Here is a 16,891-nt window from a genome sequence, read left to right as displayed (position 1 = left end):
CACACCGCGCTCCGCCGGCCCGGGTTTGAACGGGAAATAACAATGACATGGTAATAACAGTCATTATCCGGCTTGTCGGATTAAAGGCTTTTGGGGTTTTTTGTTTGTTGGTTTTTTTTTTGTTTTTTTTTTTTTTTTTTACTCGGAGGCGTTTTGAAAAGTTTTATTCTATTTTTAGTTTCGTTTGAAAGGTGAGATAATGCGGATGTTATAATTCGCGCTATTACAATCAGAATTTATGTATTAATTACACTATAATATACATATTATACTATATTATATTAATCATATTCTATTAATTACTATATATAATAAAATAATATACGTAATATATATAATATAATATAATATAACATAACATAATACAATATAATATAAGTGTATTATTATATGTATATATAATGTACTTATATTATATTATATTATATTATATTATATTATATTAATTGCATAATAGAATAGAATAGAATAGAAATAATATATGTGCATTATTATATGTGTACATATATTGTACACATATATGGACATATATGTATGTACATATATATATGTACATCTATGTATATGTACACATATGTACATATAATGTACATATTATGTCATATTCTATTCTATTTATTACTATATATAATACTATATGTAGAATGTAATAGAATGTAATATATGTGTATTATTATATGTATATATAATGTGCCTATTATATTATGCTATGTTATATTATATTATAGTGTATATTTCTTAATTACACTCTATAATACACTATTATTATATGTATATATAATGTACATATATTATATTATATTGTATTATATTATATTATATTATATTAATTGCATAATATAATATAATATAATATAAATAATATATGTGCATTATTATATGTACATATAATGTACATATTATGTCCTATTCTATTCTATTTATTACTATATATAACAATATATGTAATAGAATGTAATAGAATGTAATATATGTGTATTATTATATGTATATATAATGTACCTATTATGTTATGCTATGTTATACTATATTACAGTGTATATTTCTTAATTACACTCTACAATACACTATTATTATATGTATATATAATGTACTTATATTATATTATATTATATTATATTAATTGCATAATATAATATAATATAATATAATATAATATAATATAATATAAATAATATATGTGCATTATTATATGTACATATAATGTACATATTATGTCCTATTCTATTCTATTTATTACCATATATAATAATATATGTAATAGAATGTAATAGAATGTAATATATGTGTATGATTATATGTATATATAATGTACCTATTATGTTATGCTATGTTATATTATATTACCGTGTATATTTCTTAATTACACTCTATAATACACTGTAAGCATTTCTTGGCCTATCAGTTTTGGCCCCACCATCCTGTAAATGTTTTAAAGCTAATCATTCAAAATTACTTTTTGTGGGTCTTAATACAATATATCTTTCATAGTTCTATTTTTCTAAAGTATTTAATTTTTTTGTATGGCTGTCCGTTAAAACTTCTTTCTATTTCTCTCTTAACAGTAATTCTCCTATTCTGTAACATTTCTAAATTAATACTTCTTACTTTAAAATTTATATACAAATACATACTATAGAAAAACCTTTGATCAGGTTTAAAAATTTTCTTCAAATCTATTTCTTACATGGTAAAAGGACAACATTTCCAGTGCTGGGGTGCTCCTGGCCAACAGCCAAAGAACACTGCAGTGTGTACAGCCAGTGGTGTCTTTATCCTGTTACGTGCTGAGGTGCATGCATATTCATGTGTCTCATGCATATTCATGTGTCTCATGCATTATTCAAACATTCTTTCAGACTTTCTGATGCTTTGGGAACTCCTTTGTTTGACTTCTTCACACTCAGGGTCATCTGCATGACACCCTGGCTGTCAGGTCAATGTGTTTTATTTCTTCTCGTGTCTCCATCCTGCTGGTTCACATTCTCTGATAAGGATTTAGTATTAAATTAAATTAAATTTAACATGGTACTCTCTAATTGCTCTGGTTTGTGTCATGGTTATCACCTGGACAGGTTGATCAGTGGATGGCCTTACACTGGTTTTAGTTACACAAAAGCCTTTTCACATATAGTACAATACATTCATCACACTATTATTTCCATAAGTGATACATAGATATTCTATTTCTGTTCTATTATATTCATAGATATTATATTTCACAACTATTTCTGTGAGCAATACTTGTGCATACTTAAACTGATAGAGATTATATTATATTAACAAGCAGCTAAAAAGAGTTATAATTGATATTGTAACCAATTATAATAATTCTATTATTTCAATAATAATAAATAAATTTAATAATAACAATAATTTACTTACAATCACTAACAACATGCAAAATCTAATGCATAAATGCAAAAGCCAGTATTATCTGGTCATTTTTCATAGACACACAGTGGCACTGGAGGGACATGGGGCTGTCAGTGCTCCTGACAGCCCCACTCTGAAAGGGGGGATTTGGGGTGCAGCCCCCCAGCCCCAAGGGCTGACAGATGAAGATCAGATCCAAATTTTTATTAGCAAAAATAATAAAACACATGCAAGGTCCCCATTGTGTCGTGGGTTGTTTTGTCTCCACCAGGAATTTACAGCTACCAAGGGACAGAGGAGAAGGTGCCCATATAAAACAGGGATGTTCACTTTACAGAAGAAAAAAACACTTCACCCCACTAAAGATGAAAAGCAATGCAATAATCCAGACCAAAGCCAACTTTAATGAATATTCACACATATTAATTACCTGACAGTGACAGCCAACCATTTGGTCCATTTGTATCATGGTTCATTTTTTGCCTTCACAGTGACTGGAGGGAAAAAATTAGAGAAAAAACAAATTTACTTCATTCATCTTCTGAGGTGTGGTTTGGAATTAGCCAGTGTGTTTTTCTGCCAATAATCTGATCACCAATGCTTTAATTCTTTGCTCCTCAAAATCATTAAGCAGATTTAAATTACAAAAGCTTATTAGTTTGAGGGCTGCCCCATCCTGGTAGTGTCCAAGGCCAGGTTGGACAGGGCTTGGAGCAGCCTGGGATGGTGGAAGGTGTCCCTGCCATGGCAGGGGGTGGGATGGGATGGGATTTGAGGTCCCTTCCAGCCCAGTCTGGGATTCCAGGACACCAAACCTTCCAGGTTTCACCCAGAGTAGCTCCACTCTGAGGCAGAGCATGAGGAGAAGGTGTCTGATCCCTGCCTGGCACTGCCCAGCCAACAGCCCTTCCGTGGCACCACCAGCCTTCCCTGGCACAGCATTTGGGATGAGCTCCAGGGGTAAAGCAGGATTTGGGGAGCAGCTGCTCTGTGACTCAGGGCCCTTGCAGAGCCATAGGGATGGGAATGAAACCCCAATGTTTTTCTTGGCTTCCCCTTGCCAGAGGGCAGGGATGGATGGGATTTTAGGAAGGAATTCTTGGCTGGGAGGGTGGGCAGGCCCTGGCACAGGGTGCCCAGAGCAGCTGTGGCTGCCCCTGGATCCCTGGAAGTGCCCAAGGCCAGGCTGGACAGGGCTTGGAGCAGCCTGGGATAGTGGAAGGTGTCCCTGCCCATGGCAGGGGGTGGGATGAGATGGGATTTAAGGTCCCTTCCAACCCAAACCATTCCATGATTCTGTGACAGGAGATAGCTTTTCTTGGATTTACAGCCAGGTCCATTTTCTTGCCCAGATGGACAAAGGTGACTTTTTGTCCCTCCCAGCCCTCATTCCCAGCTGGCAGTGCTGACATTGGTCACTTTATTCTCTGCAGAGCTCAGCTCTTGCTCATCCCTCCTTGCTCTGCTGGCCATTGCCCTCTCAGCCTGGCCTCTGCCTGCCCTGTCCTGCTCTGATACCCCCAGTGAGGCTCTGTGGGATTTTCCAGACCACAGCAGCTGTTGGTCTGCCTTGGGAATTGTTAAAAATAGCTTAGAAACTGTTGTTAAATAGTTGATCGATGGTTAAGCATGTACTGTTCCTTTGGTTATTATATTGTAGAAGGGGTTAAAAGGGTAATTATGAGAAATAAGGTACTCAAGGTACCATAACACACCTCAGTGAAGTGCACCATCCCCCAAGTGAAACCATCCAGCCTGGACAGAACTGTAATGGGCCAATCAAGTGCCTTAAACCTTCATTGAAATGAAGGATCCAAAAAGAAACCAATCCAAAAGGACAAAAACAGGATAAAAAGGACCTTCTGACCCACTGAATTGTGCTGTTCCATCGGGGCCGTCGCTGCTGAGCAGCCCCAGCGCCGGCGCTGCTCCATCCTTGGTCGCTGCTCGATCCTCCAGGATCGCTCCTGCCCGGCCCGCGGGTCCCCTTGCTTCAGGGCTTCCTTTTCTTATAATAAATACTAAAATCACTTTAGTACCGGGACCCTGCTCTCGTTTATATCAGGAACGTCCCACAAACTGCCCTCAGCAGGAAATGGGATGACCTGTAGGGTCCCTTCCAACCCAAACTATTCCTGGACCTCCATGAGGTCTCCCCGCACCTTCTCTACCCCCACTCCGCGGCCGCCCTTGAACCCACGCTCTGAGCCTGGCACAGCCCGTGCCCATCGCAGCCGATGCTCGTGACACTCGCGGCCCCTCACGACAGCGGCCGCCTGTCGCGACAGCCGCAGTCCTCCGCGGCGGCAGGGGGCGCTGCGCGGCGCTGAGGGCCGGCGCCGCCGCCATGGCCCTTCCCGGCATTCCCTATGAGCGGCGGCTGCTCATCATGGCGGACCCCAGGGACAAGGCGCTGCAGGATTACCGCAAGAAGCTGCTGGAGCACAAGGAGATCGACGGCCGCCTCAAGGAGTGTGAGCGCGGGCACGGCGGGCCCTGAGGGGATGGCGGGTGGGCGTCTCTGAGACCCCCGCGGGGCGCCGAGAGGGAGCGCGGCGGCCGCGGCGCTGCCCGCGCTTCGTCATGGGCCTGGCCGGGCCCCGGGGGGCGGACGGGGCTGGGCGCTGCCGGCGCCGCCGCTGGGTCCCGGTACCCTTGGGAGAGCTCCGGAGGGTCACAGAATCACGGAGTCATCTGGGTTTGGAAAGATCTCTGGGATCAGCGACATCCGCCTGTGGCTGTCACCACCTTGTCAATGGACCAGAGCACTGAGTGCCACGTCCAGCCGTTCCTTGGGCACTTCCAGGGATGGAGACTCCGCTGTCTTCCTCGGCAGCCTTTCCCCAGTGACTGACCACCCTTTCCGGGAAGAAATTTTCCCTAATATCTGTTGTATTGCACTAAATAGACACGGACTCTTACAACTATCCAATTTAAACTTACCCTGGTGCAGCTTGTGCCTGTTTCCCCTTGTCCTGTCCCTGTTCCCTGGAGCAGAGCCCGATTCCCCCCGGCTGTGCCCTCCTGGCAGGAGCTGTGCAGAGCCACAAGGGCCCCCTGAGCCTCCTTTGCTCCAGGCTGAGCCCCTGCCCAGCTCCCTCAGGGATTCTGCAGCCCCTGCCCGGCTCCCTCAGGGATTCTGCAGCCCCTGCCCAGCTCCCTCAGGGATTCTGCAGCCCCTGCCCAGCTCCCTCAGGGATTCTGCAGCCCCTGCCCAGCTCCCTCAGGGATTCTGCAGCCCCTGCCCAGCTCCCTCAGGGATTCTGCAGCCCCTGCCCAGCTCCCTCAGGGATTCTGCAGCCCCTGCCCAGCTTCCTCAGCCTCTCGTGGGGTTCCAGCCCCTTCCCCAGCTCCATTCCTTTCTCCACATTACCTCAAGGGGTCCTTACTGGTTTCCCAGTCTCACTCTGCCTGCAGCTTTGCTGCTGGAAAAGGGTCTGGTCCCGTGCTCTTGTGTGGTTGAAGGTTACCAAAATCCTGTGTTTCTTTCCTCTTCTAGTAAGGGAGCAGCTGAAAGAGCTCACCAAGCAGTATGAGAAGTCAGAAAATGATCTCAAGGCCTTGCAGAGTGTTGGGCAGGTATGTGAGGCAAACGAGGTGTTGGCAAGCCTGTGCTGCCTGTTGAAGCAACCTTTACATCCATTTTAGCATCAAGAAAGAGAAAGTGGGAACAGTCCAGGTAAAACTGATGAGTTGGGGATGGCTACAGGGTGTGTGAATCCTGCAATGTTAATTTCCCTTGAGGCTGATGCTGTATTTCCTCTCTTACAGATTGTTGGTGAGGTTCTTAAACAGCTGACAGAGGAGAAGTGTGAGTACACTGAATTCTTATATTTTCTGAGATTGTAAAAATCATGGAACCATGGGATGGTTTGGGTTGGAAGAGACCTTAAAGAACATCTCATTCCAACCTCCCACTATCCCAGGCTTCTCCAAGTCCTGTCCAACCTGGCATGGAACACTTCCAGGGATGGGGCAACCACAAAATAATAAGCTTTTAAATTTTAAATCTTGTTAAAGTTATGGAGAAGTAAAGAATTAAAATGTTGGTGATCGGATTATTGGCAAAAAACAATCTGGTTAATTTAGAATCACAGCTCAGAGAGTAAATTGAGTAAATTTGGGTTTTTTCTCTAATTTTCTTTCTCCAGTCATTGTGAAGGCCACAAATGGACCAAGATACGTGGTTGGCTGTCGCCGTCAGGTAATTGATCTCCGTGAATATTCATTTAAAATTTGCTTTCCTGTGGAATATTAGCATTGTTTTTCATCCACTGGGTCCTTAGTGGAGAGTTTTTTTCTTCCTTAATGTGCACACCACTGTTTTACACTGGTATCTACTCCCCTCTCCCTTTGTAGTGGTAGCAGTGTAACTTCCTGGTGGAGATAAAATAATCCACAGCATTCCCAGGACCTTGCACGTGTTTTGTGATTTTTATTGAGGCAAAACTCTGTCCTTTTGCCTGATTTTGGACTCTCTGAAAATTAATTATTATGAAAACTGATTGTGTAATTTCACAGTTGCTGTGCTGTGGCTGTTGCTGTCATGCTGCTGAGTTTTAAATTTAGTATTATTTTACCATATATCTTAATCATGGAATAGTTTGGGTTGGAAGAGACCAAAGTTCATCCCATTCCAGCTCTTCCATGGCATGGACACCTTCCACCATCTCAGGCTGCTCCAAGCCCCATCCAACCTGGCCTTGGGCACTTCAGGGATCCAGGGGCAGCCACAGCTGCTCTGGGCACCCTGTGCCAGGGCCTCCCCACCATCCCAGCCAGGAATTCCTTCCCAAAATCCCATCTAAACCTACTCTCTGTCTGTCTAAAGCCATTATCTTTATCCATATTTTTTTTTCCTTTTTCTGGAGAGAAACTGATGTTCATTGCAGAATTTTGGGCCATAAGTAAACTTAATTCCACTCTGGGGCATGTGAGGTAATCTTGATGTTCTGTGTTGAAACAGAGCTGAATCCTAAGGGATTGGTTGTCCTTGGATGAACCAGCACTTTGGAGTTTATTCTTCACTAAAAACACTCTTTTATCTTAAAAGATCCTTGGTTTGCTACCAGAGGCTCAAAAAAAAAAAACCAAAAAACCCACAAAAAAACAAACCAAAAAACCAAAAACCCCTTGATTGTTTTCAAAATGTCAAAATATCAAAGACAAACAATTTCTCCTGGACTAGAAGGACAAGTTTTTGATCAAAGCCCTCCTGGCTGAGCTGCTGCTGCTCAGGAGGGAGGAGAGCAAGGCTGTTTAAATGGGAGCAAAAATCACTTCCCTATCTCAAGTGCATTAGCTGAGAAGGTCAAGTGGTTTCTCTTTGTTTTCTTCTCACTGCACAATAATTTCCGTCTGTTGGGCAGAGTTGAATCTGAGAGAGTTCCAAGGTGTTGTAAAGTTCTTTGGATAAGGAAGCTGGAAAGGGACCTTAGTAGTGACTGGAGTAAGAGAGGGGGGACAACTTGATCCTAAACCCTTCCAGAGGGTCAAGGACCCACATGGCAAGGGACCTTATAAATTATACACATTTCCCAGCAGGGACAATGGGAAACTTCCAGCAGTGCTGGAAAAGGTTTGTCAAAATCCTCTTTTAATTCCAGCAAAATTGAGTAGAGTGTACTGGAATGTGTTGAAAGATCCCATAAAGATGGAATGAGCAGACAAAAACTGCTGAGGCAGGAGAGGAGGCATCCAAGGTGAAAGATAATAATTGAACAGCTGACTTCAAAGAGGAGAAGTAATGGCACAGGAAAATGTTGAAGTTTTTGTGAGGGTTCTTTAGTTATTCTGAAACAGCTGTTCCTGTGTGGAGCAGAGGGCAGGGTTAGATCCCACTGCTGCAGTCAGATTGACAGCAGTAAAATTAAAAATTAATGATGGACTAGAAAACAGTCTTTGTTTTAAAAGAGGTGGAGGTAAGTTAATGACTGCTTGGTGTGTCACTCTGTAGCCTTGGTTTTTCTTGTGTGTGATGGAGCAAGGAGTGCAAATTCCAGTGAAGATTTTGGCTAAAATCAGGGATTGTGTTGGAGTGGGGTTTCTAACAGCATTCCTTTTTTTGGGACTAGCTTGACAAGAGTAAGCTGAAGCCAGGGACAAGAGTTGCTCTGGACATGACCACTCTGACTATTATGAGGTAGGATTCTGCTCTTTTTGTCAAACATTACACAAAGGCTTGAATAATCCCTTCTGCAATGTTTTGTAAACATTTTCTGCAAAGCAATGCTTAAGTAGGAACAGTTATTTTGAGGGAAGACTTGTGGATCTGTTTTATATGATTTAAAAAGAAATTGGTTTTTCTTTAGAAAAATAATTACAGTATTTTCAGCCATTTTTTAAGGTGTGTTTTAAAACTTTTAAAGGTTTGCTAGGTTTGGGGTTTTTTCTGTTTTTTCAGCACGTGAGGTGGGAAGAGAAGAAATGCAATGTTTTGTAAACATTTTCTGCAAAGCAATGCTTAAGTAGGAACAGTTATTTTGAGGGAAGACTTGTGGATCTGTTTTATATGATTTAAAAAGAAATTGGTTTTTCTTTAGAAAAATAATTACAGTATTTTCAGCCATTTTTTAAGGTGTGTTTTAAAACTTTTAAAGGTTTGCTAGGTTTGAGGTTTTTTCTGATTTTTCAGCACGTGAGGTGGGAAGAGAAGAAATAATGTTCATATTGCTGTACAATTTGTGGGGATAACTTTATGAATTTATAAATGTGTCTAGACAATAAAAATATCTCCTCTTACCTCTTGTTTTCCAGATACCTGCCCAGGGAAGTGGATCCACTGGTTTATAACATGTCTCATGAGGACCCAGGAGATGTTTCCTACTCTGAGATCGGAGGCCTGTCGGAACAAATCCGAGAGTTACGGGAGGTACCCAGTGCCTCAAACCCCCATCAGATCCTGATCCATGCTCTCAGTGAAGCTTTGCAGGGCAAAACCACCTTGGGGCTGTTCAAGGATCCTCTCAGATCAGTGCTTTTCATGTTTCATTTGAAGTGTTTGGACTGGGATTAAAATGAAGATGATCCTTTAGAGAGGAAGGTTTAAAGGATCCAGGACGCTTAAGGCTGTGGGAGTGCCTTGAAGTTCAAGTGGCAGGGCCAGCAAAGCAGACTGGAATTTTGCTCAAAAGCTATCAGGATTGCTCTGGGAAATGGGATTAGGACAGTAGGGATGTGATTTGAGCAAAGAGCATTGAGAGGAAGCAGCAATTGCAGAGCCAAGGCAAGGGAGTGAATTGATCCATAGGATCTCTCACATTTTCTTATTAAACTGTTTCTCATACAAAAATGCTGCCAGTAAATAATGCAGCTAGATGAAAAACAGGCTGGCATGTGCATCATTAACTGTTTAAAACTCAGAGCTCAGGTTGCTGTGTGTCCCTTCACAGGTCATTGAACTGCCCCTGACAAACCCAGAATTATTCCAGCGTGTGGGAATTATCCCTCCCAAAGGCTGCCTGCTCTACGGGCCCCCTGGTGAGTCTCTGCAAAGGGAAACAAGTGTTTGCTTGTTGTTTTCAGACTGTGGCAAGAGCCTTCCTTGGTTTTCCTTCTTTCCCTTTTTATTTTTTTTCCTTTCCTTTTTTCTTTTTCATTTTTCTATTTTCTGTCTTCTCTTTTTCCTTTCTCTTTTTTTCTTTTTTCCTTGTCTCACTCTCTTGTCTCACTCTCTTGTCTCACTCCTCTCTCTCTCCTCTCTCTCATCTCATCTTTGGTTTTTCCTTTCCCTTTTTTCTTTCCCCTTTTTTCTTTTTTTTTGTTTTCCTTTCCATTTTTTCTTTTTCTTTTCCTTTCTTCTTTTTTTCCCTCTTCCTTTCCCTTTCCCCTTTTTCCCCCTTTCCCCTTTTTCCCCCTTTCCCCTTTTTCCCCCTTTCCCCTTTTTCCCCCTTTCCCCTTTTTCCCCCTTTCCCCTTTTTCCCCCTTTCCCCTTTTTCCCCCTTTCCCCTTTTTCCCCCTTTCCCCTTTTTCCCCCTTTCCCTTTTTCCCCCTTTCCCTTTTTTTCTCCCCTTTCCCTTTTTTTCTCCCCTTTCCCTTTTTTTCTCCCCTTTCCCTTTTTTTTCTCCCCTTTCCCTTTTTTTCTCCCCTTTCCCTTTTTTTCTCCCCTTTCCCTTTTTTTCTCCCCTTTCCCTTTTTTTCTCCCCTTTCCCTTTTTCTCTCCCCTTTCCCTTTTTCTCTCCCCTTTCCCTTTTTCTCTCCCCTTTCCCTTTTTCTCCCCTTTCCCTCCCCTTTCCCTTTTCCTCTCCTTTCCGTTTTCCTCCCCTTTCCCTCCCCTTTCCCTTTTTTCCTCCCCTTTCCCCTTTTTTCTCTCATTCCCAAGTCACTGGCAGGCATTGTTGAGTCAGTAATTAAACAGCTTCACTCTCTTGTCTATCCAGGCACAGGAAAAACCCTTTTGGCCAGAGCAGTTGCCAGCCAGCTGGATTGCAACTTCCTCAAGGTGTGTAATGGCACTGCCCCCACACCCCTGGGCTCTGTTTGCTCTCCAGCCTCCTCATCCTCCTGTGTCCTTCCCAAGGTGGTGTCCAGTTCCATAGTGGACAAATACATCGGCGAGAGCGCTCGGCTCATCCGAGAGATGTTCAATTATGCCAGAGATCACCAGCCCTGCATCATTTTCATGGATGAGATCGATGCTATTGGTAAGGCTCCTGGCCTGGGGGGTGGCTGGGCTCTCCTTTTAAGGCTGGAGTCAGCTGTAAAGCCAATTCCCCCCGTTTAAAAGGCAGAAATCAAATAGCAGAACTGATGGGTTTGGTGTGCTGCAGGTGGGCGCCGTTTTTCCGAAGGCACATCAGCTGATAGAGAAATTCAGAGGACTCTGATGGAGGTGAGTGTCAATTCCTGACTGTGGCCTGCACAGCCACATTAAATAATAGTACAGCTGTGAATTGTTCCCTGGGATCTGGCTTTGCAGAACCTTTTCTGGGTTAATAAACTAGAAGTGAACTCAGTGCTGCTTTTACAAAAGGCAGATGCACATCCTGGTAACTCAGCCATGAGTTCAATGTGGAGACTAATTGAATCTTTCTAAATTGCTGAAATGATTTGGGATATTTTCTTTTGCTTACTGCTGCTCCCTGCATGTTTGAAGGTTTGCAGAACCCCCCTCTCTGTCTCTTTTAGTCCCAAAGACAGTCTGTAACATTTTTGAACTGTTGCAGTTGGATTTTCAAAGCTAGGAGGAGCACTTGTATTTCTTTGTTTCTGTATTCATTGCTTTGATAAACTGGGTTGTGTGAAAAGAATATTAAAACCACTGGTGACAATTGGAAATTCTGAAGCTAATGGGAACCTTCCTTAGCCTGTGTTTGCAAACAGTTTGCCTGGTTCAAAAGAATGTGTCTGCCTTCCATAGAGAATTAAATCACTGTGATCAAAGAGCAAGTGCTTTGAGTGTTCACAATGAAATGCCTTCCTGTGTGTGGATTAGTATTCCAGAGGCTGTTCTTCAAGTCTAATTGGAATGTCCTGGCCTTGGTGCACTACAATCCAAATGTGTCAGGCAGCCATTGGCTCCTTCAGTCCTTGCAGTATTTTCTTTGCCTCATTGTTTTAGTCAAGTGTTTCACGTTTTGAGCTCAGCTTTGCTCAATGTCCTTTTCTGTGGGCAAAGCTCTTCATTGCTTGGGATGGAATATTCAGGGAGCTCGAGGCCTTGTAGGATTTTTTTTTTTTTTTTTTTTTTTACTTCAGAGCTTTTAATCTTGATGAAGAATACTTAGGCAGGAAAACAAATCAGACTGGGAAGATTTGGGGTTGTTTAAAACCAAAATTCTGTTCTCTGTTAGTTGTTGAATCAGATGGATGGATTTGACACTCTGCACAGAGTTAAAATGATCATGGCTACCAACAGACCTGACACCCTGGATCCTGCCCTGCTGCGGCCCGGAAGGCTGGATAGAAAAATCCGTGAGTTCCTGCTTCCCAGTGGCTGCAAGGAGGCTGTAATCCCTGGGAATTGTGGGTTTCTGCTTTCATTGAAGCTCTCATTCTTTCTAGATATCGACCTACCAAATGAACAAGCCAGATTAGATATTTTGAAGATTCACGCAGGTCCTATCACTAAACATGGTGAGATAGGTAAGTAGAAGTTCCCTGGGTGTCATTCCTGCTGCTGTTTGTAGGGATGGGAAGAGGGTGAGTTGTTCCAGGGATTCTGACTGTATTCCCACCTTTACACTGCCCACACAACTTCCCCTCTTGGAATTCTACTTGTTTTGTTTTTAAATGCATCCTGATTAAACTGTTGTTAAGTCTTTGAAAAGGAAAACTGAATATAAACCCTTGAGCCCAGCTGGAAACTGGAAAAGCAACAAGGTTCTCATCAGGCAGTTTCCTGTTTCTAATGGAATGGCTTAGTGCAAGGAAAGAGTGTTTTCATTCACCCCTCAATGGAAGAAATATTGCTCATGAAGGAGTCTGAAAACAGCAATCTTTAAAAATCAGGGAGAAACCTTGGAGTTTAGAGATGGCATAAGCAAAACTTGTCTGGTAGTGGTGTGGATCATTCTCTCAGGAGTGTAAGGGGAGAATAATAGGACGAAATGGGGACAGTTTATTTAAGGTCTGTGTCACTCTGAGCTGCCCAGAGTCCTGCTCTCTCTCACAGTGACTCCTGCAGCTCTCCTGGAGGAAGCTGGGGCTGGGCTTTGCCTTTAAAGCAGCTCTGGCTGCCTGGGAGTGCAGCAGGGCCCTGTGGCTCCCCCACCCCTGTGTGCTGACAGCAGCGATTCCTGCAGCCCCTGGAGCTGGTCCCAGTCAGCTCAGCTCAGGGACAGCAGGAGGGAGCTCAGGGAGGGCCAGGGCTGGCCACTGCTTTTCTTAGCAGCACTGCTGGCTTAAACCTGCACGTGGCTGCAGGCTAAGGACAGAAGGAGCTCCAGAGCAAATCATGAGCCCGAGGTAAAGTTCTGGGAGAGAAATTTCCTGCAAGGCATGGAGTGACAGCACGAGGGGGAATGGATTCCCACTGCCAGAGGGCAGGGAGAGATGGGATAGTGGGAGGAAACTCTTCCCTGTGAGGACAGTTAGGCCCTGGCTCAGTTTTCCCAGAGAAGCTGTGGCTGTTCCATCCCTGGAAGTGTTCCAGGCCAGGCTGGCTGAGGCTTGGAGAAAGTGAAAGGTGCCCCTGGCCATGGCAGGGGTTGGAAGGAGATGGTCTTGAAGGTCTCTTCCAGCCCAAACCATTATGGGATTCTGGAATTCTCCTTCATCCTTTTCTCGTGTCTTTGGCACTGCATTCCTTCTGCTGTTCAGCAAGCTGAGGTGTCAGGTCCTTGCTGAATTCCTGCAGGTGATGTGGAAAGACTGATGCTCAGCTTTGATACTGCAAAAGGAAGGCCTGAACTTAGCAGAAGGGTGAGGTGGAAATTGGATTAAAATCCAAAGATAAGGATTTGCTCAGGTTCCAGCATGAGATTCTCCTGCTTCAACCCTGGTGTCTGCTGAAAACCCTAAACTCCCAAACCTTGCACTGTTCAGCCTTGTTCATTCTCCTCACTTAGATTTTTTAACTTTCCAATTATGAAAATAAATTTTTTATTTGACATTGTACTACATGGAATTAAAATACAGCTGAAAAACTACTCATCTTTAGGAGCTTTTGGATTCTTGAGATAAAAACATTCAATTTAAATGTTTTGAATTTTATACAGAAGGGAAACTGAAAAGTTTTCCAGGGAGTTAATAATTTTAATAAGCAGCCTTGCAAAAAGCAGGACTTGCTGGAGGCTCAGCAGTGGTTTAGAAATTGATTTCCACTGAATTATAACCATGGCCACTCTTTTAGCAAATATATGTGCATAAAACATCAGGCCCAATATATTAAGACACTAAGTGGCTTTAGTAGATGGATTGTTGGAAGTAGAAAGGGACTGAGTTATGACCACTTGGAGAGAAGTTTTCTGGGCTTTTACAGCATTTCAGTGATAAGAACATTGCCTTGATGGAACTCTTGCCCTTCATGTTGATTCTTGTAACCACAAGTTGGTAACTTTGGGATTTAATTACATAACATGAGCTTTTGGCTGCCACGCATTCCTGTTTTAATGGAAGGGCTGATACAGCTGCTGATTCCAGTTAATTTATCAGCCCAATGGGCAGCTCTGTTTGCACTGAAATCCAAGTTTGGTAGCTGGATGTGCACTTTATTGGCATCCCTAAGGGGAAGGGAGATTTATTCCTAATGGGTGCTGGTGTTTTGTGAACAGATTATGAAGCAATCGTGAAGCTTTCAGATGGCTTCAACGGAGCAGACTTGAGAAACGTCTGTACTGAAGCAGGTAATGCCTTAACTCTTCATTTGGATGTGCTAAATCTTGGATAATGCTGAATCTTGGAGCTGTTCCTCTGTGGATTAAACCCAGGAGCTCAGAAATGTTCTGCTGGAACATTTCACTTGAGCTGATCTGAGCCAGCCACTTGTTGGCTGATCTTGATGTGTCCCACTGTCTCATTAGAACCAGATACATTCCAGAAACAGGGATTCAACCAATTTTTCTCCTTTTTGGAGAGAATTCAGGGCTCTTGGTACCCATGTGCCTGCAGAGTTGATGTTATTTTATGCTTTTTTCACATGAAAATTTGTGCACTTGGAGTTTGCCTGCACGGGCAAGCTGAGTAAATACACACTCAGAGTTTAAACAAGTTTTCTTTTTAGTACTCCCTTAGTTCAGAAAGGTGAATTCCCTCCTCTTCCCAACATCCAGGACATGGGAAGGTCATGTAGGTAGTGTAACCTGGGTCAGTTTTCATTTGAATTTCAGTGAAACTTCATGTTGTGTCTCTTCACACTGTTAACTCCTCCTCGCAGGGATGTTTGCGATCCGTGCTGATCATGACTTCGTAGTTCAGGAAGATTTCATGAAAGCTGTCAGGAAAGTGGCTGATTCCAAGAAGCTGGAGTCCAAGCTTGACTACAAACCTGTGTAAATTAACCATAGAATTTGTGATTTGATTGTACACATCCTACTGGGTTTATGCATAAAACAAAAAAAGGAGAGAAATAATGTACCTCTTGATTATCATTGTAAGGTGTTTGTGTAGCATGTAGCTAGTAATTTTGGGAATGCTAGTTGCAAGTTGGCTACAGGAGTGTGTTTTCTGTACAATTCTGAAATGCAATGTTCATTACAGCCCAGGCTCAGTAAAAATTTGTGGAGATGTGTTGTTCTCTTAGCAATTATGGTGGGAATTTATAAACGTGCCTGAAGGGATTCACAAACAGAAGAAAGTCAGTTCATTTCTTGACTTTTTGTATATCAGTAAATCTCCTTTCCCCAAACAGTTTATGAATAAAACCTGTTTAAATCTGTTTATCCTGGTGGATTTTGTGTGTAGCTCTCACAGAGAGGTGAATTTTTGTATCTTCTGAGTTGGAGGAGCAACTTTTCTCTGGTGTAAGGATTGAAGTCCTGTGCCTGCTCTACCAAACAGAGGCAGCCTAACCCTTGGAGAGAGAAGGGACTGGTGGGGTCTGGACAAAAATCCTTTCCATGAAGGAATTTTCCCTTATATCCAATTTAAACTTACCCTGGTGCAGCTTGTGGCTGTTTCTCCTTGTCCTGTCCCTGTTCCCTGGAGCAGAGCCCGACCCCCCCGGCTGTGCCCTCCTGGCAGGAGCTGTGCAGAGCCACAAGGGCCCCCTGAGCCTCCTTTGCTCCAGGCTCAGCCCCTGCCCAGCTCCCTCAGGGATTCTGCAGCCCCTGCCCAGCTCCCTCAGGGATTCTCCAGCCCCTGCCCAGCTCCCTCAGGGATTCTGCAGCCCCTGCCCAGCTCCCTCAGCCTCTCCTGGTGTTCCTGACCCTTCCCCAGCTCTGTTTCCTTCCCTTGAGGGGCCCAGAGCTGTCCCCAGGGCTGGAGGTGCCTCAGCAGTGCCAGCACAGGGGACAGGCACTGCCCTGCTCCTGTGGCCACACTGTGCCTGGTACAAGCCAGGTGCCCTTGGCCTCTTTGCCCACCTGGGCTCACTCATTTGCTGCTGAATTCTGGAAATAGGATTTACCTGAGCTGGTGTTTATTTATTACAAGAAGTAAACAAGGTGGTGGTGGTTTTAAGGGCATCTGCTTTACTTTTATTTTTATTTTCCAAGCAGTTCCACCCCGAGGGGTGCACACAGACCCACTGCACTGTGCAGCTCACCTGAATGTTGGACTGGAGCAGCAATGCACTAAATTGTACTTCTGGCTACTTCTAATTATCCTAATTGGATTATCCTGGGCCTGCTCAGCTGACAGGCAAGTACATTAGATTAGCTCTTGACTTCCCAGGAAACACAGACAGCATCTCCCTGGCAATTTTAACAGCTGTAGTTTTATTTCCTTTCCCATCACAGATCAAACAGATGATGTAAGATGTAGAACAGTTAAAACAGGGCAGACAACAATATTTCCCTGTTTCCATGGCTGTTACAGACCTTTCTCCTTGTTGTGGCTGTGTCAGGAGTGTAAAGATGCAAATCTCAGGTTTAGTTTTAACAACCTTTGAGTGCAGCTTATACAGCCCATGTGCCTG

General features: G+C 43.4%; 1 protein-coding gene and 1 long non-coding RNA gene across 2 annotated transcripts; both read left to right on the top strand.

Annotated features, from left to right (window-relative positions):
* The first annotated feature begins 5 nt into the window (after window positions 1–5).
* Window positions 6–2,024, top strand: LOC129122277 (uncharacterized). The gene is made up of 2 exons (XR_008534555.2): window positions 6–50; window positions 1,860–2,024. It is a non-coding gene; the product is annotated as an uncharacterized LOC129122277 (long non-coding RNA).
* Window positions 2,025–4,699: 2,675 nt separating this feature from the next.
* Window positions 4,700–15,693, top strand: PSMC6 (proteasome 26S subunit, ATPase 6). The gene is made up of 14 exons (XM_054634864.2): window positions 4,700–4,850; window positions 5,876–5,955; window positions 6,148–6,187; window positions 6,528–6,580; window positions 8,451–8,518; window positions 9,133–9,247; window positions 9,768–9,855; window positions 10,755–10,816; window positions 10,895–11,018; window positions 11,145–11,206; window positions 12,168–12,288; window positions 12,379–12,459; window positions 14,589–14,660; window positions 15,191–15,693. Exons 1-14 carry the CDS (start codon window positions 4,724–4,726, stop codon window positions 15,307–15,309), a joined length of 1,212 nt encoding a protein of 403 aa, XP_054490839.2. The 5' UTR covers window positions 4,700–4,723; the 3' UTR covers window positions 15,310–15,693.
* The last annotated feature ends 1,198 nt before the right edge of the window (window positions 15,694–16,891 follow it).

This window comes from Agelaius phoeniceus, chromosome 6 (assembly GCF_051311805.1).
Source record: "Agelaius phoeniceus isolate bAgePho1 chromosome 6, bAgePho1.hap1, whole genome shotgun sequence".
NCBI lineage: Eukaryota > Metazoa > Chordata > Aves > Passeriformes > Icteridae > Agelaius > Agelaius phoeniceus.
This window is presented reverse-complemented; position numbering and strand designations above follow the sequence as displayed.